Genomic DNA, 24,174 nt, shown 5'->3' with positions numbered 1-24,174 from the left:
TGTTAAGTAAAATAAGTAAAATTTTCTTATCATATTATTATTTAACTTAATTTAAATGAAGATCTTATTTTTTTAATATTTGCATTCCCTTCCGAAAGTTATAAGATTCATACACAATGCACTAAAATTCTTACACAATGTGTAGAGAAATAAAAATAAACTGTTAAGGGTTTTCATTGATGCATTGGAGGACACGCATTCGCCAAGTCCTAGGAATTTTCATTCATTCGCGATCGCATCACTTGAATCTGGGGAGAAGACCGGCACTTTCACTCTACCACTTTGCTTTTGGCTCTACCACTTTCCCTTTCCTCCTCTTTTCAGTTGTATAGGAATGTTCTACGATATTTTCCCTCTTCTTAATATTTTTCGATAGCCCATTGTGCAGCTCTAGTGCGACGTAAATTAACAACAACAACAACAATATTTTTCGTATTTAATTGTCCCAAATATTTTTTTAAATTTTCAAAACGCTCTCTTTTAGAGCTATGTTCTATGTAGTTTTCAGTTCCGTATAGTTTCCCAACTTGAAAAATTTTATTATATTTCAAAATCAGGGGAGAAACTGACGCATTTCCTTCTTCTATGACACTCCCGATGCTAATGGTGAAAGCATGAGAAGTGTTGCCATTGGTAAGGAGTTTTGCTCTACGCCACCTACAGCTCATTTCGATCGCCAATAATTGTTTGTGCTTGCGACGATGCATAACATCATTTGGAATGATGCCAAACTCAACCTTTTTCACTTAACAAAGAAATTGAGGAAATGTTTTAAAATTTTTTCAGGAATGATTGAATTTTTTCGTACGTAATGAAACCCATCGACTCAGGGACAAAATTTAAACTGTAGATGGCGCTATTCCTGTTCAGGTTTCAAGTTTCTTCTTCTTTTTTGAAAGCGCCATCTATAATTGTCAGAATTTTCACTGTAACCATAGTGTGTGCGGCAAATTGGTAATGTTTGTAAACACAAACGAGAAAAGCTTTATAGATATAGTTTCGATTTAATATATCTGTAGAAAATTGTGGAATATTGGGAATTTAAACAAATTTCCTGTACAATGAATTTGTAAAAATTTCTCTCTAAGAATGAATTCGTCAACCATGAATGAATATGAAGGAGTTGTAGTAATTTCATGTGATCCTCAAAACGAGCCTGCACAAAATATAATTTTTCGTAAGATTTAATTTCCGTTCTATTATACGTATATTTGTTTTGAATAATTAGCACTTTATCTTCATTTGAACAGTATCATTTATAAAAATATACTTTTATGATGGAAACGTGTGTCTCTTTTCATTTTGGTCGTTTAAAACTTATAATAAACGTATAGTAATTGCCAAATTAAGTTATAAAAATATTTTATACGTTTTAATTAGTATTTGTTTAAGAAGCAAAAGGTTCGTTTAATACATGCTGTACTTTTAAATGTATAAAATTTTTAAGGGTAAATGGGAGATTACTGTACCGATTTATAACGATGGAATGTGCAACAACGCTATGAGTAAATTGTGTTTAAAAAAGCATTCGTTTTGTCACATATTATCAAAAGAATATCAATCAAAAGAAATCACATATTATCAAAAGAAATCAAGTATATTTATCAAAAGAATTTTTCTTGATATCTTATAGTAAGGTCCAAGACTTATTAGTCAAAAGAAACCTTAAATATTGTTAAGTATTGAATAAAACGCAATGTTCTTTATTTTAAGTTATATGTTGCCCAATAAGAAGAAGCATGAAAATCGATAGTGAGAAAAATAACGCTGTGCATTTCAGAAAGAATGAATATCCCCATGAATATGTTGATGCCTATTTTATTAACTTATTTATTTTATGCTTTGTGTTTTAGGAATTGATTTCATTAAGAAGTTTTAAAAATATATATGTGAAATTCTAGTGTACAGTATGCAGCCTTGGCATGATTTGAAAATTAACACCATTGAGGGGGACATCCTCCCTGCCAACAAGGCCCATGTATGCAGTGTTCAATGCCTTTGCTTTTCTATTGAAACTATCGCGAAACAGACAGTGACCATAAATGTTAACATAATAAAAACATTACCTAAAAATGCACGTTTATTTTTAAATTCTTTTCATTGCATAGATGTATAAAATTGTATTTTACTTAGCAAGGGCCCCCATCAGGGAGGAAGGTGGGCGCACAATGCGGCCACTTAAAGCTTGGGGGAAATTTTTACACTAAATAAAACGAATAGTTTTGGGGGGGGGGATTTAGACGAGAATTTTTTTTTTTTAAGTATATAAATAAAGGCAACTGACCATTTTCAGGCATACATAACTTGACTACAGGTGCAAAGCAAAATACATAAGGAAATTCTGGAAATGTANTGCACCCAAGAGCTTGGGGGGGGGATGGGGGCCACTGTTACTTAGCATGAAAAAAATTCTCTTAATACTGATTCTATTTTTGACTATTTTATCAAAATTTTTATGAAGCTGACTATTTTATCAAACTTTTTGTAAAGTTGACTATTTTATGTAGAAAACTGAAAAGGCTTTCCATATTGGTGAAGGCTTATAAAAACAATGCCTAAATTTCCACTGTCGTCCTGTTTGTTTCATGACTGAATCTCTTTTATTTGATTTTGCTATGTTAACAAAAATTTTATATTCTATGCAACTTATTTCTTTGTTCTCGGATTTTCATATATATACTATTTCCATTACTTTTGTTGAAGATGAAAATTTTTTTTAAAGGTATCCTTGGAAAGGAAGCTGAACCATCTGCAACGAACTTTTCAAATATTAAAGGGTATCTTTGGAATGTAGAAACTAAATATTATACTGCTGAGGTGTTTTTGTATGCAATTGAGCAGCAGGAGAAGCTTGAACCCAAATTTTGTGAATCTATCAAAGCAATAATATTTTATATTGATAGTACAGAGGTTAGTACTTTACATTCTAAAGTTTCTTGTACATTTATTTATGAATATGTATCATTTTAATGTACAGTAGAGCGGCGATTATCCGAACCCTTATTATTCGAACGTCTAATTATCCGAACTATGTCCGAATTCTTTTTTTTTTTCTTTTTAAAGTTAAGAATATTTTAACTTAGCGAAAATTTTTCTTAATTTAGAAGAATAAATAATACCCACTGCATCTGAGGACCATATTTAATTTACAACCTTTTTTAGCAGTTTTCTGATAGTAGTCATACATACATGTATTTTTATACAGTTAAACCTACATACCCTTTTAGCCCTCTTCAACTGAAAATTATCTTCCAAAAATGCGAGCTTCATTTTGACCGTCTACAATTTTTGGATTGCGGAAGGAGTTAATGAATAAATAGGTGCTGAAGTTCTACAATTGAGAGATAGGTAGTCATCACTTATGGTTAATGATTAGTGATTACAGTGCTTAGAATCTTAAATCTTGGAATAAAATTCTTAACAGAAAAACAAACGAAATTGAAGTTTCTGAACCAGTAGATCTTCCGGCTGAAAAGATGACAGTTTATACTGCAGAAGAAATAGAAGACTGGTGTCGAGACACTGAAAACGACACAGGATTTTAAATGATAATAAAATTGTTGCTGAAATTTTGAATGAAAATCCACAGGTGAAGAGGAAGAAGTAGGTGATCAAGTTCAAGATAGTGGACCTTCTAATATAGAAGTATGCAATTNTCGGCTGAATATGAATATTATTAGATATTTGGCTGAATAAATTCATAATAATAAAGAAAGATATTTTTTTAAATGTGCTTTTAAATATATTTAATCATGAATATTGCAGAGTTACATTTCACTGCATTAATTATTAGAAAATCTAACATTTACTCAATTTAAGTTGTATAATACATAAGTGTATTTAATAATGTTACATAAATAAAAACGTTTTCTTGTTGCAAATTTATCATCATATGTATTGAAAGAAGCATTGGAATCTTTTACATTAAAATGCAAATATATGTAGTTTGTTAAATCGAAGTGTGAATACTATCTGAAACGGCAATTAAAATTTATTTGTAATTCCCTTAATGATATCTATTTAGCAATAATATGCACTAGAAATATATGATTATATAATTATTTATTATAAATGTAAAACATTAATTATCCATTTAATGGATGTCTTGATACTTAGAGAAACAAACTACATGAGATATATGGTTTACAGGTATAAAAAAATCATTTATCATTGTAAGGTCTGAAATTATGATGCAGGAACAATATTTTTTCAGCATTTATAGGAAGAAGTCTGTTTTGTTTGGTTTCATATATGTGTTACCAGGTTCAGAAAATGAACGCTCACTGTATACTGTACTTGCAGGAGCTGAAAGATATTTTCTTGCTAAATTTGCAAGTCTTGGAAAGTAATTGGCATCAAAATATTTAAATTATTACAAAAAATAAATGAAGTTGTTAAATTTTTTTTAAATATACAAAGATTAAAAAAGCAATTTTGTTAATATTTATTTCATTTTTAATTTAAAATTTGAAAATTACTTTAATTACAAAATTACAATCAAAAGAGAAATTTTTAAAACGTAAGTATTCGGCCTAAAATTTGGCCGAATATTCGGTTATTCGGCCCCATCACTATTCGTTACATCACTACTTATTAGTCAAAAGAAACCTTAAATATTCTTAAGTATTGAATAAAACACAATGTTCTTTAAGTTATTATATGTTGCCCCAATAAGAAGAAGCATGAAAATCGATAGTGAGGAAAATAACATTGTGCATTTCAGGAAGAATGAATATGTTGATGCCTATTTTATTTGCTTATTCATTTTATGCTTTGTGTTTTAGGAATTGATTTCATTAAGAAGATTTAAATATATATATATATATAATTCTTGGTGAAATTCTAGTGTACAGTATACAGCCTTGGCATGATTTGAAAATTAACACCATTGGGGGGGACATATACCTACAGTCCCCATCCCCCCTGCCAACGAGGCCCATGTATGCAGTATTCAATGCTTTTGCTTTGCTTTTCTATTGAAATTATCGCGAAACAGATAGTTACTATAAATGTTAACATAATAAAAACATTACCTAAAAATACACTTTTATTTTTTAATTCTTTTCATAGCATAGATGTATAAAATTGTAATTGTATTTGTAAAATTCTCTTAATACTGATTCTATTTTTGACTATTTTATCAAAATTTTTATGAAGCTGACTATTTTATGTAAAAAACTGAAAAGACTTCCCATATTGGTGAAATCAATGCCTAAATTTCCACTGTCGTCCTGTCTGTTTCATGAATGAATGTCTTTTAATTGATTTTGCTATGTTAACAAAAGTTTTATATTCTATGCAACTTACTTCTTTGTGCTTGGATTTTCATATATATACTATTTCTCATTACTTTTATTGAAGATAAATTTTTTTTAAAGGCATCCTTGGAAAGGAAGCTGAACCATCTGCAACGAACTTTTCAAATATTAAAGGATATCTTTGGAATGTAGAAACTAAATATTATACTGCTGAGGTGTTTTTGTATGCAATTGAGCAGCAGGAGAAACTTGAACCCAAATTTTGTGAATCTGTTAAAGCAATAATATTTTATATCGATAGTACAGAGGTTAGTACTTTACATTCTAAAGTTTCTAGTACATTTATTTATGAATATGTGCAGTGTTTTCATCATAGAAAAAAAATGGGTGAGATTTTCTCACCCTTTCTCAAAAACAGGGTGAGATTTCAAAAACTTAAGTGAGATTTGTAAAAACTAAAAAAACACAAAAACTCTTGAAAATTTTTTTTCTTTAATTATAATACATTTTTAACCTCTTCTATTTTTTAAAGCATTGAATAGTTTTGGTGCATCATCATAGAAGATTTTGCCTTTACAAGGTATTTGTCCATCTTACATTAGCACATAAAAAATTTGAACGTCTTACATGAAGAAACCTAACCTACGGTAAACACGTGGTTGCGGAGAAATGTGTTCTGAAAGGGGTTCTGTGGTTGTGTTCTGTTGTTTGAAAAGGGTTTGAACAATACTGGTAAATAGGGAAGCTAGATAACGGGGCAGATGTTGAAAATAATGAAAGATCCAGGAAGAAAAGTGAAACAGATTTTATTCTAAGTGGCGTAATTCTTAGCTTTTTTTGAAAATGCGAGAAATTCACGAATTTTGAAATTGATTTATAGAATGTGCGAATTTCTCGCGTTAATAATTTTTTAATTTCGAGAAAAGAAAAAAATATGCGAGATTCTCGCGTTGTAGTGAAAACACTGATGTGTTTCATTTTAATGTATTTATATGTCAGATTTGGAGGGAAGCTTAAAATTCTTTCTAAGAAGGGGCTGTGTACTTTGTAATATACATTTCTTTATCTATATTTACTTTATTTATATTTATTTATATGCATATATATTTATTTATATTTACACATACTGAACTGTGAAAATTAATTTGAATGAAATGAAAGAAAAAGATTGTTCCTTTTCAAAACAGCTAAACGTTTACTCATTTTACACCTTTATATACAGCGATTCTGCTTGCATGCTATATTGCATCAAACACACAAAAAATTATAGGCAGGTACATGTAAAAAGTTATGACATATCTCTGAGAACTGTAATTTTCTATGGTGCGATAAAAAACATATAATTAGAACTGATGTCATCTCAGATTTGTTTTGGTCTTGTTTCCGGAATAGAACGGAACTTTAAAGGGAAGAAAAAAAAATTTTTTTCCTTAATGCACATAAGAAAATTTAATTTTTTGTTTTTTTCACTATTTTAAAAAGTTTCTGAACAATAGAGAAGAAATAATTCTGTAACACATGTAAAAAAAAATTTATGACTCATCCCCTTAGAAGAAAAGTTTTCTGTGGCAAAAGACAGCAACACAGAATTTGAATGCTGCCATCTCAGATAAGTTTTGGTCTCACATTCAGAACAGAATAAACTTTAAAAGGAAAAGCAATTCCCCCCCCCCATGTGTATTGACAGTACAGAGTGTGTTTGGTTTTGATTAGTCATATATAAACAATCAAGTCATTTAATTACAACTACTTTCTTATTTTGAATGTCTTCGTATTTTGTTTTTCAGTAAATGAAATAGTTATAATTATACATATTAATAGAACGATAAAGAAGTAGAGAGTATTATAAACCTTTTTCACTTCCCAATTTGGATGTTTTGTTTTAAGTTTAAAACACACATTGTGGTGAATTTTTTTTTTTATTTCATGTAGAATTTTCTATTTTTTGAAGACTTAAAGTACTTTAACATAAATTTTTTTTGGTTTACTGAGTGTTTTGATTATTTTTAAAAAATTTAATTAAATATTTTAATTTACCCAGTGTTTAAATACACAAGTGGGCGACCTTTGTGCTAAAATACATGCTGCAGACAGCTGTTAAATACAGACAGCTGTTTCGAATGCTCAAAGGGCAACCTTCATCAGTGCAACAGAAAGAAATGAGAGAAAACAGGGTAAATATATATAGAAAGTTGATGTCACAAGGGGGGGGGTTAGAGCAACGGCCAATAGGAGGGAGGGGTGAATGGATGACGACGAATGGGAAGCAAGGAACAAAAAAAAAGGGGGGTTAGTTTGGTTTAATCATGGATTTCCAAACAGGAGAAAGATAAGGAACGCTGGATAGGTCATTAACCAACAGCTTGGAATTTTTGAAAATATTATAGGACTCATAAAAATCTAAATCAAAAATTGAAGAACAATTTTGAATGACTTTAGAAGAGGAAAAATCAAAATTATGATTAGAGTCCCAACAATGTTGGGCAATAGATGAGCGTTTAAATTCTTGTTTTTTGACATAGGCTTCATGTTCCTTGACACGGTACTTTAAGGCGTGCTTAGTTTGGCCAATATATGAAAGGCTGCATTGGCAATTAATTTGGTATATACCCCAGCTACTTTGACTGTCAATGGGCTGTTTGAGATTAGAAAATTTTATCTTATTAATGGAACTGAAAATAATATTAAAATCAAACTTCTTTAGGATATTAGCAACTTGCCGACTTATTTTAGGAAAATAGGGTAAAATTACTAAATTGTTAGAAAATTCTTTGGAAGGTATATCGGTAGGCGATTATTTAGTTAAGTTTTTATAAATATTATCAATATTGTTAGGAGAATAAACTCTGTCATGAGCAATGGCTTTGATGTAATTTAATTCTGCATCAAGAAAATCAATGTTAGAACAAATATTAACAGCTCGGTAGACAAAAGACCGAAAAGAGGCAAGTTTTTGGTTGAGAGGGTGGGAGGATTTGTAATAATTTGTACAGAAACAGCAAAAGGTTTACGAAAGACAGTAGGATGGAATAAATTATCATTCCGAGTCACAGGAACATCTAAGAAAGGAAGTTTTTGATCAGTCTCTAATTCAAAGGTGAACTGAATGCAAGAATCAATGCTGTTCATAACATTAAGAATTTGGTCTAAATTACAATTATTTTCATCTAACAAAGCAAAACTGTCATCAACACATCTTTTATAAAAGGGAAAGTTAAGATTTTGAATAGTTTACTCTCAAAATAATGCATATAGATGTCACTAAGTATAGGGCTCAAAGGATTTCCCATGGNATTTTCATCTAACAAAGCAAAACTGTCATCAACATATCTTTTATAAAAGGGGAAAGTTGAGATTTTGAATAGTTTACTCTCAAAATAATGCATATAGATGTCACTAAGTATAGGGCTCAAAGGATTTCCCATGGCAAGACCATTGGTCATACGGTAAAATTTGTTATCATATGCGAAAGTATTTTGTTGTAAACAAACACAGGGGAGGTTAACATATTCATCGACCTCATATTGGGGAAAAATAATATTCCGAAAGTCTAAGTTTTAGGCAATCCAAAGCCCCCTCAACAGGAACATTAGTGAACAGTGATTTTACATCAAATGAGGCCATCAAATTTTGCAACAGGGTGCGTAGCATTTTTAAAAAATGTTTAAAGGCGTTTATTTTCGTTTGTTAAAAGCCCTTAAAGGTGCTTTTTTCATTGAGTGTTTTCAAAACGTGCTTAATTTTCCCTTTTTCAAAATGAAATTTTTCCTTTACTATGCTGGTTTTCGCTTCGAATTATGCAAAAAGACACAGTTCACATTGTTCTATTCAACGTTTTCGTAATTAATTCAACCCCAATCTATTTCAGCGTATTGTCAGTCCGTAGCGTATGAAAACGCCATTAGTTTTACATGATTCAAAATTTAATGATTTTTGACAATTGTCAAAAACAATGCCAAATTTTTTATTTATTTATTTTTTTGACATGAAGATAAAACAAGATAAAACCGTCAATTGTCAAAAACTTTCCAACCCTGCCTAGTTATGATGTATTTTTTAAGTGCTTAAAAATATTTTTTGAGTGCTTAAAAGGTACTTATTTTTTGTTGAATAATTTGACTACGCACCCTGGTCAGAGTTTCCCAAAAATGAAGATTAGATTATCATCTATTGCATTTTGAGGATTACTAAGAATACTTGAGGATTTTTTTAAAAATTATATTTTTTGGTAAAATAGTTTTGTAATTTATATTTAAGTTGCTTCTATTAAGCATTCCTTAATAAAATTAAAAAATGTGAGCAAAAAACTCTTAAGTTGATAAAAATGTACTTTTTTTATTCTACATCAAGATATAGATCATTTTGAGTCCATTGGCAACCCATTAAAAATAAGCTTTGTTATAAAAGTTGTCAGGAGAATAGTTCAAAAAAGAAAGCTTGTGGCAGATTGCCAAATGAATTAGATCCATTAAGGCTCCTGAAGTACTGACAGTACAATGAGAAGTACTGACCTCACTAATATGACATTGGTGTCCCTAAAGAAAGTTTTGTTTTAAACAGCATCAACAACAAAAGTCGACACTTAGCAAGGAAGGCTCATTTAAGTAGAGAGAGCAAAGATGAGCTTCTGACCTTATCATCACAACTTCAGTTTGTCTATTTTGGAAAATCTTTTGAAATTTGTTACTTATCAAATTACAGATTTGCTGGTATGGCAAAGTGAAGTGTAACAGTAATAATTTAAGCAGACCTGTCACAGTGACGTATTATATTGTAACTTTTTAAAAAATTTATATTTATATATTTGTGTTGGTGATGTTAAATCAGCTTTTACAATATTCAAGTATTTTATCTTTTAATTTAATCCTTTCATTTTTTGTCTTTTTCAACAAAACATTATTAATTGTTCCATTTTCCTTCTATTAGACTACCAGTTTTAATGATGTTAAAAACTGGATGCCATATTTGCAGGAGATGGAAGCTAATGTTCAGTTGTTAATTTGCAATAATTCACACGAAGAATCAAAAGGTTCATATTTATTTTATGTCTTTAAAACTTTGCATTGATTAGCAAAATTGATCTTGAGTTTGATTTGATACATTTCTATACTTTATTTATTTTGTTTTCTAATTTTAACAACAGTTGACTGCAATTCACAAAATGCATAGATAATTTTATTATATTAATTTACATACTATTATTGGATATAATTATTATTGTATGTAAATATTATAGGTAGATTTTATTGATTTTATTATGTAAAAATTATGTATATGGAACATTATTTTATGAGTTATTTTATCTCACTTTTTTGTACCACTCAGTTGCTTAGTGGAAACTATTAGTAGCAGAATTATGATTTTTAGTACCAACTTCTATGTTTAAACAGGGCTTACACTTTAGTGAAGATATAAAAACTTTGGAAATCATAGGAAATTTGTAATTATCTTTAAACAATCAGGGGAAAAGGAAAATTTCTGCCAAATACCTGGAAAAAAATTAAGAATCTGGAAAATTTTTTAATTTTTTAAACCTTTTCTGTTTTTTCTTTAGAAAAATTATAAAAATCCTTCTAAAAATCATAAGTTTTATAAAGCAACCAGATATTATTGCCATGGTTGTAAATTATTAGAGGTGTGTCAGTGATTTTGTATTGATGCATGCTAACGTTTTGTCATGTTTTTAAAGTTTCATTAAGAGGCTTTTCTCCTTCCGACTGATTTCAACTGTGGAAGGGGGGAGACAAGGAGAAAAATTTTAAATATGGAATACAATTTTGCAATAAGAATTTTTTAAAAAGTATTACCTCCCTATTGTACCTACATTTGTCTGTTTTTAGATTTTGGATTGTTTTTGTGTAATTTATGTTTAATTTTTTTTATCGTCATGAATTTTAATATTGAACAAAATTTGTCGTGAAATGTCAGGATTTTTACTATTTTTTAAAAAAAAATCATGGAAAGTCATGGATTTAGGTCGCCGAAAAATAAAATTTTTAAAATGGAATCCTCCCCCTCAATTTCATCGTTTTCCAAATATCTGAATTTCTAACCAAATCACTACTCACAGTCATATTTTATTCAAATATAAAATGTCTTCATCATGTTCTTTAAAAATTATGGTGCTCTTTCAAAAAATGAAAGAAAAAACAACATTTCTAGAGCGAATTCTTTTTTTATTTTATAAATTTAAATTTCAAGCCGAAGCAAGCCGATCATTGGCGATTTTTTTTTAAAATTTTGAAATGAGAACAGACAAATAAGGGGTGTTTCTTTCCTTTCTGATAAACAAGAAAAGTATCTTTAGAATATTTTTCTGCAGAAAAAAAGAAGAAACAAATTTGTTTTTGTATTTTTTTTTCCAGCTATTTTATTGCTTCAACTCTTTATTTACTCTGTTTTTTAAATTTAAAATCCGTAAATATGAAGATGCAGAGTATAGCAGTTTTGGTAATACTAATTATCATTTCAATGGATCTTTTTTAAATTTATTGTTACGTTTTTGTCAGAGAAAATAGTAACTTCTTTAAGTCATGGAAAATCATGAAAAGTTAAATTTGAAAATCTGAAATGTAGCAGATACCATGAATTGAGGATGAATCCCGCTAAAGATAGCATAATTTTTTCTTTGCTTAAAAATTTTAACCTGTTTTGGACTAATAAAAATTTCACAAATGTAATTCAATCCACTCCAATATTTTGATGTTTTGCTGCTTTATTGATAATTTCTCCCACTGTGAAAGGAATAAGGGAAATGCATGAGTTCATGTCTGAAAGCTTTCTTAAAAATCAATTCTGAAAGTTGGCAATTGAAAACAAGGAGGGATGTGAATTAGTTCAAGAGGTTAGCAAGCAAGAATCAGTGTTGTATAAATCAGAATATTTTTGTATAAATCAGAACTGTTTTAAATTTAAAATATAATTTTTATTTTTTGATGAAAGGCTTTATGGCTTGATAAACACAAGTAATTTTTCCCCCTCATCAACTACAAACAACAAAATATCTAAAATTGCTCTTGAAGGAAACGAATTACTTGCCTTGTTCATTATTTTATATGATGAAAAAAAAATTGATATTGTGATAAAATTTATGTAAAACTACAAAATTTAAATAAAAGTGTTGTCTTTCACTATTGAGCATCAATAATAGCTTTATAAATTGATTTGGCCATTAACTGATTCACCAATTAGCTAATTCACAGATATTTTTACCCATTGATGTTTTTCTTACTATTCACTTATCATATGAAGAATCATCCATAGTTACATTTGCATAGAAGTACGAAGACATTATACTAGACTTTTGATATTAAAAGCAAGCAATTCCAAAAATAATTTATTTAAAATGCTTTTGTGAAAAAAAAAATTATGTTTTATGAAAGACATTAATAAAAATGAGATTGAGATTGCTAATGAAAAATATTATGTTCAATCTATGACTTTAAAATAAAATATGTATGGTATGTGAAACAATTTTTAAGAAATTTTTGAATCAATATCTCTCTCATTTAGGTACTTTAAAGCTATTACTCTTTATTTGTATGCTTCATTTTCCTGGTTGTCCTTATTCGGCTGCCAAATTATTTTCATTCAAATATATAAACAATTGCAGTTTTATTTTCAGTTTGAGGGAATTTGAAAATAAGAATAAATTACAATGAATTTCTGAAATACATCTCTCTTTTTTTGTTTTTTTTTGTTTTAAGTTATTTAATTTTTATTTTTGCAAGCAATTACTGTTTCAGCACTTTTAAATAGCATTTTTAATCTTTCTTCCTTTTTAGGACGAAAAAGTGTTCTCAATTGGTGTGTCCAAAATCAATTTGAACTTGTGGAATTGAATTCATCAGCAGATGAGGAAGGTGCTAAAAACTTAATCAATTGTCATATTTTCATATTCAATCACTTGTATTTTCTTCAGGGTTGGCAGGTTTTTGACATGTGACAGTTTTNATTTTCATATTCAATCACTTGTATTTTCTTACCCATTGTCATGATCAATCATATTTTTAAATAAAATATCTGTACATCATTATAGCCAGTACATTAATACTTATTTGTTTTTTATAGATGATTTCACTGCTGACGATGCAAAAGGTTTTGACAGAGTCATACAATCTTTGCAATCACATCTTTGGGCCAATTTAAATATGAAAGGTTAGTGAAAAAAATGGACAAATCTTCCTAGCTCATTTTATGATTTCAATAATTTTATCAGACCAAATTTAATAATTGCACTGGAATAGCTCAGTAAATTGTGTGCTTACCTCTAAATTTAGAGACCCTGTTCTGAATCTCGATGAAAACTGATCAATTCATGTACTGCTGCCCAACTGCATTGCTGGAATAAATTTTTTCTAGTGGTAGACAGATCAGGTGATAGAATCCCATTGTCATGGGGCTAACTCTGTTAGGTTTTTATATTTTTTTCTTTTCATGTCATGCAAATTTATGAAAGCAAGTTAGTTCAAATGCATCCAGGAATTATTACCTTGTATTCTGGATTAGATCCTTCAGGCTACAAAGTTAAGTATTGATAGCCCTAAATCCAATAGAAATCAGCTGTTCAATGCCGGTGATAGGATAAAATTTAATGCCTGAATGCCCAAATAGCTGGTTAATTGATAAATGTTTGTTAATGTTGTCTTTTTATGAATATTTTGCAAATCGTCTAAAGAAGAAAGCGATCAAAATTGTGATGTACATTACAGAACAAATGTCCAGGGCCCCCCAAATTTTTTCTATGCTAACAATTTTTGTTTCATTGCGAAAGTATGTTTACACAATATGATATTTATTAAATTAGAGTTAACTTTTTTATCAAAAAAAATAATATTTGTCCTTACAAAGAGCATTTATAATTTAAATTGTAAGAGTTGTTTGTTTAGTTTTGTAGATGCCTGCAGACCATTTTATAAATAGTATTTTTGTCGAAACATTAGACTTTGTTTTAATCTGGGTGCAAAGCCATAGAAATTGATATTTAGGGAACCTTATATACAGTACAGAACCCGTTATCCGGAAATCGGAAAACCAAAAAACCGGAATGAAATTCAGTAAATTTTCCCGCCATTTTAAAAAAATTTTTTTTTTTCCTCATCAGATTTTAGGATTTTTCTTTCTTTTTTGAAAGATGTTTACCTTGCCATTATTTTGGAAATAATCATTAGTGTATTACTTCATTGTTTTTTCTTCTTTTTAAGATTATTTCCAAATATTATTTTTTTTAACAATAAAAAAAACGACTTTTTGTAGCGATCCAGAAAACCGGAAAAATCAGTTATCCGGAATAGCGATGGTCCCGATCGTTCCGGATAATCGGTTCCCTACTGTACTTGAAAACTTTCATAAATTTAAAGCTTTTCCCATAAACCCTTGTTAGACCAAGCTCTCTATGAAACGATAATACTGATCTCTACGGAGACAAAAAAAGTTGTTACTTGGGGGGCGGGGGGAAGTATATTTCTTTTCAATTAACTTAGGACCAAAGACTTTGCAGATTTTCTGCAATTTGTTTACAATTTTTACCTGAAAATCTTTAATTTATATCAAAATGTATGCTAATGCTTATAAAAAAGTTATTGCATTTAAAAAGCACAGGATAATATGAGAGTTATTTATAATTTAAATTTGTTTAATTAGGTTATTATAGTTATTATCTAGTAATAGTTATCTACAAATTATTGTTATGCTGCTATTCAGTCCTTGATGTAAATGCTATTTGTTTCAATTTATTTTATCAATTTTTTATGATAATATTTATAACTTTTTAAAGGCAAATAAAACTAAATCTTTGAATAAAAAGAGGTATTTAATACTAAGACTACTTCAAAAGCACTGACAATAATCTTTTCAGTGTTTCTGCAGTTTTCTTTTTTTCTCTCCATAAGACGCTCTGTTTTTCAATGTTTTTGTTTTGTTTTGGTATATGTAATTTTTCTGCCTAACTTACAGTTCAGTTTTTGTTAAAAATAAAGGAACAGAAATTTCATTATTTTTGGAATACTATATACTTAAGTGTTTTATATTGTTTATGTATTGTTAATATCCATTTAGTTTATCTCAATTAGTATTCCAGGTTATAAAATTGGGATACTTTTTTTTACACAATAAAATGTTTTTGATTGTTTAATAAGGCTTTAAAAATTAAAAATAAGTTTGGATCAGTTAAAAATTTGTTGTACTAGTTGCCTTTCTTTGGTATTTTTAGATGAGAAGTTGCAGATAAAAAGCACTGACAATGGAGACTCAAAAGATACATCTGGTATAATATTAACTATTTTCCTCACTAATAAGATTGTATTCCTGAATTTAAATTTTTTTGAAAATTAATATATTGTCTAATAATTACATACATATACTTGTTACATAACTTGTTACATATTTTTGTACATATATTTGTACATATACTTGTTGCATATATATACTTGTTATATATACTTGTTACATATACTTGATACATATAAATGTTTTTGATAATTTAATAAGGCTTTAGAAATTAAAAATAAGTTTGGATCAGTTAAAATTTGTCATACTAGTTGTCTTTCTTTGGTATTTTTAGATGAGAAGTTGCAGATAAAAGGCACTGACAATGGAGATTCAAAAGAGATATCTGGTATAATTTTAATTATTTTCCTCAGTAATAAAGATTGTATTCCTGAATTTAAGTGTTTCAAAGATTAATATAATGTCTAATAATTATGTACATACACTTATAAACAAAAAGAAAATTTGCTTTTTTTCCTATATTATTTTGAATTTGTGGAATGATATTTTTTGCTATTTAGTCAAGTTTTTAAAATTAAGAGTTAATGGATCAATGAAATTATTTGAAAAGCATTTTTTAATTCAGAGTGTTAAAAGAATTATTTCCTGAGTAATAACATCTGCTATTCTTAACATTAAAATTCCTTTGTACCAGATTGATTTAATTGTGCTTTATGATATATTTCGCAAAATAATTTCAGAATTAATTATGGTAAATTTTCGCATGAAAATTTACCATAATTAATTCTGTAGATAAAGCAAAAAAATTTTAAGTTTTGTCTTGAGCCTTCTTATAATTTAAAACATATTTAAGAATCTAAATTTGACATTCACACAGATAATTAATATAAAATTAAAATTCAATGAAATAAAAAGAAATAAATCTACTTATTTATATAAATTATAATTATAATTTATAATTTTTTAATTACAAAGATTGACATCAATTACTGGATATTCATGGTCCATTAAGTATTTTTTTTCTGCTTAAATTTTAGTTTTTTCATACAATATTTTATGTAATGTAGTTTTTTTAAAAAATTTTTTTATTATCCCAGATTGAATTTTTTTTAAACTTTTTGTATTTAAAATCTACTTTGTATAAAATTTTATATTATTTACTTTTTATTTTTAAAATTTTCTTTGTTTATTTTCAGTATTTAAGATTGTTTAAAAGCGAAGTCAAAAGCGACTTGCTCTGAGGGCTACTTTATATCTACGACCCATAGGTGTGTTATTTCAATCTATTGTACGTATTCAGAAAAGACCAATACAAGCATAATGGAAATAAAACAATTACTTTCAGTTTAATTATTTGTTTATTCTGTTTTTGGCCAAAAATTATTACAACACCCTTTATCTAAGCATTGCGTCCTTTTTTAACAATCTTAAATCAGGAAATATCTGTTACAGAATTTTCTTTTTAGTAATTCCACATAAGAATTTTTTTCTTCTTTTATACATGTCTGTTCTATTTCCAAAGGTCCTCAAGAAAAGGATTCTTCTGACATAGGAGATGCTAGTACTGCTTCTAATGTAGTCGATTCAACAGTGAAAAAAGAATCTAAAAAATCATCAACAAAAGTAAAAGTTGAAAATGATGGTATGAAAAATATGTTCATTAAAGAAACACCTCACCTATATTATTTTGTAGTATTATTTTTTACTAATATACATAATTTAAAAACTGGGTGAATGAAGGTTCAAAGTAACCTTTTAATGCTTTATTTAAGTTTATATATTGGCAATACAATAGGAAATTAAGATTATTTTAAGTAAGCCAGCTTCCAATTTTCACAATCTGTAATTCCCCAGCTCTCATCTAAACTCTTCATTTCACGGCATTTGCGATTCAGTCATTTCCGGTAATTTTTCAAATGCTAAAAATGTAGACTAGAAGCATTTTTTATTTTTACAAATCTGTGGCATTTCGTTATTTTGAATTTTGCACAACTTCCATATTTAGCATGAAAGGTTTTGATTTAAAATAGTCCAGAATTTGCAGTAATTAATAATTGTTTTAAACTCAAAACAGTTATAAAAATAGCAAATTACTCACTAAAAGCTATAATTTCATGTGATGAAGGATCCTTTCAAAAACAGCCTTAATGATTGTTTATCTCATGCCATGTCTAATAATAGTTGTATACCATGGCGATAAATTTTTTGTAACATTTTGTTTAATTTCAATAACCCTTTAAATTGTTGATCTTAAGCTGAACTATCGATTGCAGCTTATTTGTAAGCTGTTTTTCATGGATATGTCCCAAGATTCAATAGTAAAAGGGTTATGCATAGTTATTTAAGGAAATGTTGCATGCCATACAAATAACACTTAATTATGTTTTTAGTGGCCTCTAGTTGGAGTTACTATAATACTGTGATATATTTGAGCTGCCTCAAAAATAAATTTTAATTTTTGATCAAGTTTTTAATTTTAAAATTTAACAGTTTTAAACAATTTAAGAATGTATTTACATAAATAAATATTTCAATTTTAAGCCTTTTGTAACATTAAAAAGTGTGCAATTAAAAAAAAATTAAGCATTACGTTACTAAAAGTTGTGAAATTAACTCCTTTCATGTAAATTGTAAGGATATACTAAACATGCTGTAAGCTCTAATGTATCTTTCTATGAATATTTGTGTACATATATATATTAGATGTAATATTTATATGTATGTATGTGTAATATTATTGTCTAAAAAGAAAATCCTTTATTATAGATCTTGATCTGGATGAGCAGCTGTTGTCTGATGTTTTAAGTGGAGAAGATCCTGGTGGAGAATCTTTTGAAGCTCTCTTTGATAAATTTGCTAGCATGAAAGGTAATTATTTCATAATGTTCCTGTCATGAATGAAAATATATAAGTAGGGAAATAAAATGATTTCTGAGAATTGTGTTGCTATCAAGTAGAAAATTTTGGAAACATGTAAAGTATTATGCACAAGAAAAAAAAGCTCCTGATTAACTTTTGCTGTAATGATCAGATTTCTATGTACTAACATTTTATTAATTCAGGGATTTGATTTAAAATTTGTTAATTTTTATGAGCAGACAATATTTTAAGTTACTAAATGAGACCCAAAAATATAGTTCCTCCGAATAAACACTCCATTTTTTTTTTGAGATTTAGATTCTTGGCCCTCAAATTACTTGGTTTTGTTGAAAATTAACATAAATTTGAACAGGTGAAAAAAGAAATGAACAAGCCACAAACTTGAAAATTTAGTCATAATAGCTTAGTCAGGAGAGAAGTCAAAAGTTTATGCCCTATAATGTAAATTTTACTTTTTGCCTATTTTACCACATAAAAACTGTTATAGTTTGCCATAGCCTTGGTACTATATAGGCAAATTTTAAAAAAAAAATTCTTGTAATGATAAAACTTGCTTTTTATTTTGTGCTTTGTTACAAAGATAGAAATTGTACGTTTCTAGAAAAATGAATGCACATTGTCATGTCCAAGCCTATCATGTGTATTAGTCTAAATATTAAATTGTTTAAGCTTTTAAATGTCAACCTTAAATTTTGTCAGGGATACAATCTTTAGCTTTCCTGCTCAGAAAACATGTCTCCTTTTTCAACCTATAATTATTTGAAGAAAATGTTTTTTGTATGAAATTTTTTATATAAACTTGTTTTAAGTTGACTGATAATTAAAGTTGACTCTTTTCCTAAGCTCCTTAATTTGATTATTATATCAAACTACATATTCTCTTTTTTCCCCCTCAAGTTTTCAATGTTTTATCTTAAGAAATCATATGCATTTTGTCATATTTCTGTTTCTGATATTTCTTTTGTTCCAGATTACATAAAGCATTCATTAGTATGACGTATGTCATAATTTAATAGCTTAATTTCTGTACATCCTCTTAAAATTTATTTTAATTCAAACATAATACAGTCATACATAATTATGTATTATATACCCTATTATAACTAATTATATACCCTATAATGTAAATATTTTGGTTAAAGATAATGGTGATATTTACTATTTGAGCAAAAATATGTTGATTGATGCATTTATGCTTAATATGCTTAACATGTTTATGTTAACATGCTGAAATATGCTTAACATGTTTCCTAACATTTAAAAACTAAATTATTATCTTCCTTTTCTCAGTACATAAAAATAATTTATATAACCGATAAACTTTTATTACCGCAACCTTGAATTAATTGAGAGCTGAATAAAATATATTTTAGAGATTCACCTAACACATTCGCATCTAACAATTACCACCTAACAATTCATAGAATTCTAAAACCAATATATTGTTGCTAAAGTTTTGAATTAATTAAAATTTGTTATTATTTCTCATTTTTTCTCACAATAAGATGTAGGGGGAATCTTCAAAAATGTAATTTTATTCTGCATTTAATTCAAGTTTGTGGTATTAAAAGATTGCCGATTATATAAATGATATTTGTTTACTGAGAAAAGGATTAAATAAGTTAAAAATTTATTTTTTTCAATATTAGGATATATGTTATGCATACTTCAGCATGTTATACCCGCTTTTTTAAATTAATGTTTTCTCCTTTTGCCTAGGTAGATATAATTGTTGTGTAAGTTATATTTATAAGTAAAAAATGAGTCATTGTTTATCCAAACCATAATAAACTCATTTAATTTCTTTTAGAATGTAAAAATACCTCGCTTGAATTGTTACCAAATTGGTAATAATTTTTTAATAATTATATTTCTAAAATTGATTGTTATATTTATTCACCAAAATGGGACATACATCAATTATTTATTTCTTACTTGCTAAGGTATCTAAACATTGTTACAAAAAATACTTCGTAATTTGATACACGTATTTTTTCCTCACCATATTTTGCCATTACTCATATTAATTGTTTTTGTACTATAAACAAGACTATTTGATGCTCTGATAAATGTTAAACTTATTTTGAGTTTTATTAATATTTATAAAATTTGTCAGTTTTTAATAGTCAAAAAAATATGATTGTTCAAATCTATTTAACTTATTTATCTTTATTTCCTTTCTAAATTTAACTACCAAATAATTATTGGATATTAAATATAGATTTTTAAAGTTCTTTCATTTGAGTGTTTAAAATGTATAATTTATACATATTTAGGAGTAAATGTATAAAACTATATATGTAATCAACATTATTAAAGAAAAAAAAAATTACTATTTCATACTTTTCCTTAACCAAGTGATTTAATTTGATATATAAACTGCACATAAAGAATTATAGTACTATTTAATTTAATAATACTAAAAATAATATAAATTCTAATCATCTGTTACTTTTTATCATTAATAAGTTCTATAATATGACATTTTTATATACACTGACAAGCAATTTCTCAGTTGCACGTAAATGCAGGGTGAAAAAAAAGAAGCTTTTATAACATGCCAAATGGCTTTTAAAGCACTTAATTTTTTTGAAAAAACTCCTTTACTTGATCTTTGCCGGAACTTTTTGTACTGGTTACAAAGGATACTATGTACAGATAAAAATTATTCAAAACTTTTAGTTTAAATATTAAGATATTCCAGAAAAATATTGCATATATTTTGTTTGAATTCTAAGTTAATGTCTACATTTAGAAGAGAAATTATATTGAGTTTTTTCTCATGATAAAGATAACCACTTTTAACTAGTATTTTATAAGTTTGAATTGTTTGTTTCGCCATCATTACATCCATTATTTATGATGTATTTCCTATTGTGGGCTTAAAAATCTTTGTTTGACAGTTGTGTTAGAGTAATTGTGTAGTTCATAGGATTTTTATGATTGTTTATTACAGATAGAGCTGCTGGTCTTAATGGAGAAGACAGAAAGAAATATGCAGAAAAGGTATATAATTAATGTAACAATCTTTTATATTTAGCTTTACATTTTTTTATTGCTCTTATGTAATACCTCAATTTGTATTTCTTTAAGTATTTAATTTGCAAACAGATGAAATTTTTTTGTTCTTTTACACACAGCAATGCAGTCGAGTGAGTTGGTATAAAGAGTATTTTAGGTTCAGAATACTTTACGTGTGGAAAAGTTACCTATTGTAATAAAAGTAAAACAGCATAATTTTTTTTAAAAATCTGCCCATTTTGCTTAAAACTTGAAAAAGTTGTGCCTTTTTTTAAGAAAATTTAAATTGGATAAGACTTTTGAAATAAACACACTTACTCTTATGTGCTTGTTTGATGGTTCTTTTAATCTAATTAATTAAATTCTGATCAATGTTTTTTTACACTCACACAGAGCTTTAGAAAAATCATTAGTTTACCAATTTTTCGTAACTTTTGCTGCTAAACTCTTCGTTCACTTTGTTAGAGCGGAAAGACCTAGAATTCGTCATGTGGAGATGATTATTTACAAAGATTTCCGATAAGGTAGGATTCTTTGGCTTACTGTATTGTTAAGATTCCTTTTTTGTATCTATTACAGATAAAGTTCATTATTTTACGGAAATAAGGCATAATTGGTCTAGAATTTGATGTAGCTTAGTGTATATATCCATCACATGTCTACAACTTTATTCAAAGATTCTGTCACAAGTATTGACACACTTTTCCATAGTAGGGAAACAACAGGGAACTTTATAATGTGCATAGTATCAAAGCTGATGAGTGATTTTTTATCTCCACTTAAGTCTGACAGCAGTGAGGGAGAATGTACCGCACAAGAATTTTAATTAATGGTTTTAAACTAATCGAAAGCTTGAAAGTTTACCGTAATACAAAATTTAGTCCGATCACTTTGGGGGACTGTCTAGAAGATTTAGCGAATTGAGATCCTTTGTCCACTTCAAATGATTAACTGTTGTCAGCCGAGTCCCTAGCTGTATATAATCAGGAACTTTAAAGCAAGACAAATTTTTTAAAAGAAAATGGCTGTTGAAAACTCCGTATTACAGATGTTAAACTTTCAAATTACTTTGAAATCATTGATAGGAACTCTTGTGTGGTATATCCTCTTTCAATGCTGTTAAACTTATGAGGATGATATTAAATCACTCATCAAACTTTCCCTAGCACTCTCAGGCTATAGACTTGACATGCAACCATCTTCAATTGGGAAATTCTGGATCTTTCTGACCCAGTAATGTGCAAAGACATATGCTGTTTAAATTGGTAAACTTTTGTTGTTTAATAAAATGTTGTGAGAACATTAGAAATCCAATTAATGATTAGAATTGAATTTATTGTAAACATATCAAACATTAACGAAAAAATGGAAGTGTCTTTATTTCAAACGTTTAAGGGAACTTTAAAAAAAGTATGATTAAGCATGAGGCATGATGATTTAAAAAAGGCATCTTGTACAGTCTGCAAAATAAAAACGAGCCACCTAGAATAAATCTTAATCTAACGGTCTGATTAGCATTTCACTCACCTTCTAACACTAAATAAAATTACTGCACATTATTCTTCGTGCAGTAATTTATTCTACCCTTCTTTACTTACTTCACTCACACATCATTTAGAATGTGAAAAGGTACAGAGTGATTTGTTTGAAGACTTATGCTCCCCTCTTGGTGTGTTATTAGCTTTAATAAGAAAAAGTTTCAAAAACATTACACACTAGTGTTACAGTGTGTCTTTCTCTAAAGTAGAAAAAACATTGCTTACTCCAGTGAATGCAGGATGAACGTGAGAAAGGAATGGTTTGAAATAATAGAGAAAGATAAAATAAATTTTGAAAATATCAAACTGAAATTAGAAATTAATTTGGAATTTCTCAAGTTTCAAGGATAATTAAAAAAGAACAAAATTCTGAAAGTATTCGAATGGAATACGCAAGGCATAAAAGTCTTATTAAAAAAAGAAGGGGAAAATAAATTTTCATAAATTGACGAATTAAACAAGCATAAAAACAGTTTTCATGTACAGATTTTTTCAAAAGAAACAAAATAATATACTAGTACCTGTATTATTTTTTTCATTAGCATACACTTATTTTTTGTAACTTTAAATGACATTTATATTTTATAATACTAACACAGACAGTAAATTTTAATTGTTTATTGATTATAAAATTGAGTTTATTTATAAAACAAAACACTATACTATGCATTAGATACTATTAAAAAGTAAAATATTGTAAAAATTAAGCATTTAAAATCGAATATTGCACTCCCCTTTTAATCCAATAGTGCACTCAATGTAATAGTGTTGACTGAAACTAATGGTATTCCTTTAAGCGGTTCTAACTGTATATGTGGTGCTTAAAATTGAAAATATTAAAATATGTTATATTTTTGAAGAAAAAAAAAAAGATATTCCATTGCATTGAAATTTACTGTAAGGCAATTGTAATAAACCAAATTCACTACAACATATTATAACTTGATATACAATTAATGATATTCATTTGCCTCAAATTTTTAATATTTTTGTAAGATTAAGGATCGAAAATTCAGTAAAATAGTTTGAAAACTTTTGTTAATAATTAGTTTTTTTTTTAACAAGATGTGTTATCCCTAATTAATTTTAATATCTTATTTCCAGGTGGCAATAGCATTTTGGCGTGCAATGGGTGGTGATGAAGATGAAATTGAAGGCCTTGACGATGATTAAAAGATTTTTTAAAATTATTATTTGTACATTTGTTTATTTATTTTATACAAATAAAGTTTTTGTATTATTACCTCTGA

The 24,174-nt window shown here is 27.8% G+C and overlaps 1 protein-coding gene across 2 annotated transcripts; it reads left to right on the top strand.

Moving 5' to 3' along the window:
- The first annotated feature begins 707 nt into the window (after positions 1-707).
- Positions 708-24,174, top strand: LOC107437279 (alpha- and gamma-adaptin-binding protein p34). 2 transcript variants are annotated; one of them, XM_043055684.2, is made up of 11 exons: positions 708-1,177; positions 5,379-5,566; positions 10,185-10,287; positions 13,043-13,120; positions 13,329-13,415; positions 15,469-15,522; positions 15,820-15,873; positions 17,008-17,127; positions 18,252-18,353; positions 21,322-21,371; positions 24,029-24,174. In XM_043055684.2, the coding sequence occupies exons 1-11, from the start codon at positions 1,090-1,092 to the stop codon at positions 24,095-24,097; spliced, it is 993 nt and encodes a 330-aa protein (XP_042911618.1). In that variant the 5' UTR covers positions 708-1,089; the 3' UTR covers positions 24,098-24,174. The 2 variants fall into 2 exon arrangements, with proteins under 2 accessions (XP_042911618.1, XP_042911617.1); XM_043055683.2 differs by lacking the exon at positions 5,379-5,566 and adding an exon at positions 2,723-2,910 and having other exon boundaries at positions 917-1,177.

The sequence above is a fragment of the Parasteatoda tepidariorum genome, chromosome 2 (assembly GCF_043381705.1).
Source record: "Parasteatoda tepidariorum isolate YZ-2023 chromosome 2, CAS_Ptep_4.0, whole genome shotgun sequence".
Lineage (NCBI taxonomy): Eukaryota > Metazoa > Arthropoda > Arachnida > Araneae > Theridiidae > Parasteatoda > Parasteatoda tepidariorum.
The sequence above is the reverse complement of the archived record's forward strand: the minus strand, read 5'-3'. Positions and strand labels throughout refer to the sequence as shown.

Coding starts and splice junctions, on each gene's coding strand:
- LOC107437279 (XM_043055684.2), top strand. CDS start 1,090: ATGAATTCGTCAACCATGAATGAATATGAAGGAGTTGTAGTAATTTCA. Junction 13,416..15,468: donor GGCCAATTTAAATATGAAAG/GTTAGTGAAAAA, acceptor TGGTATTTTTAG/ATGAGAAGTTGCAGATAAAA. Junction 17,128..18,251: donor AGTAAAAGTTGAAAATGATG/GTATGAAAAATA, acceptor CCTTTATTATAG/ATCTTGATCTGGATGAGCAG.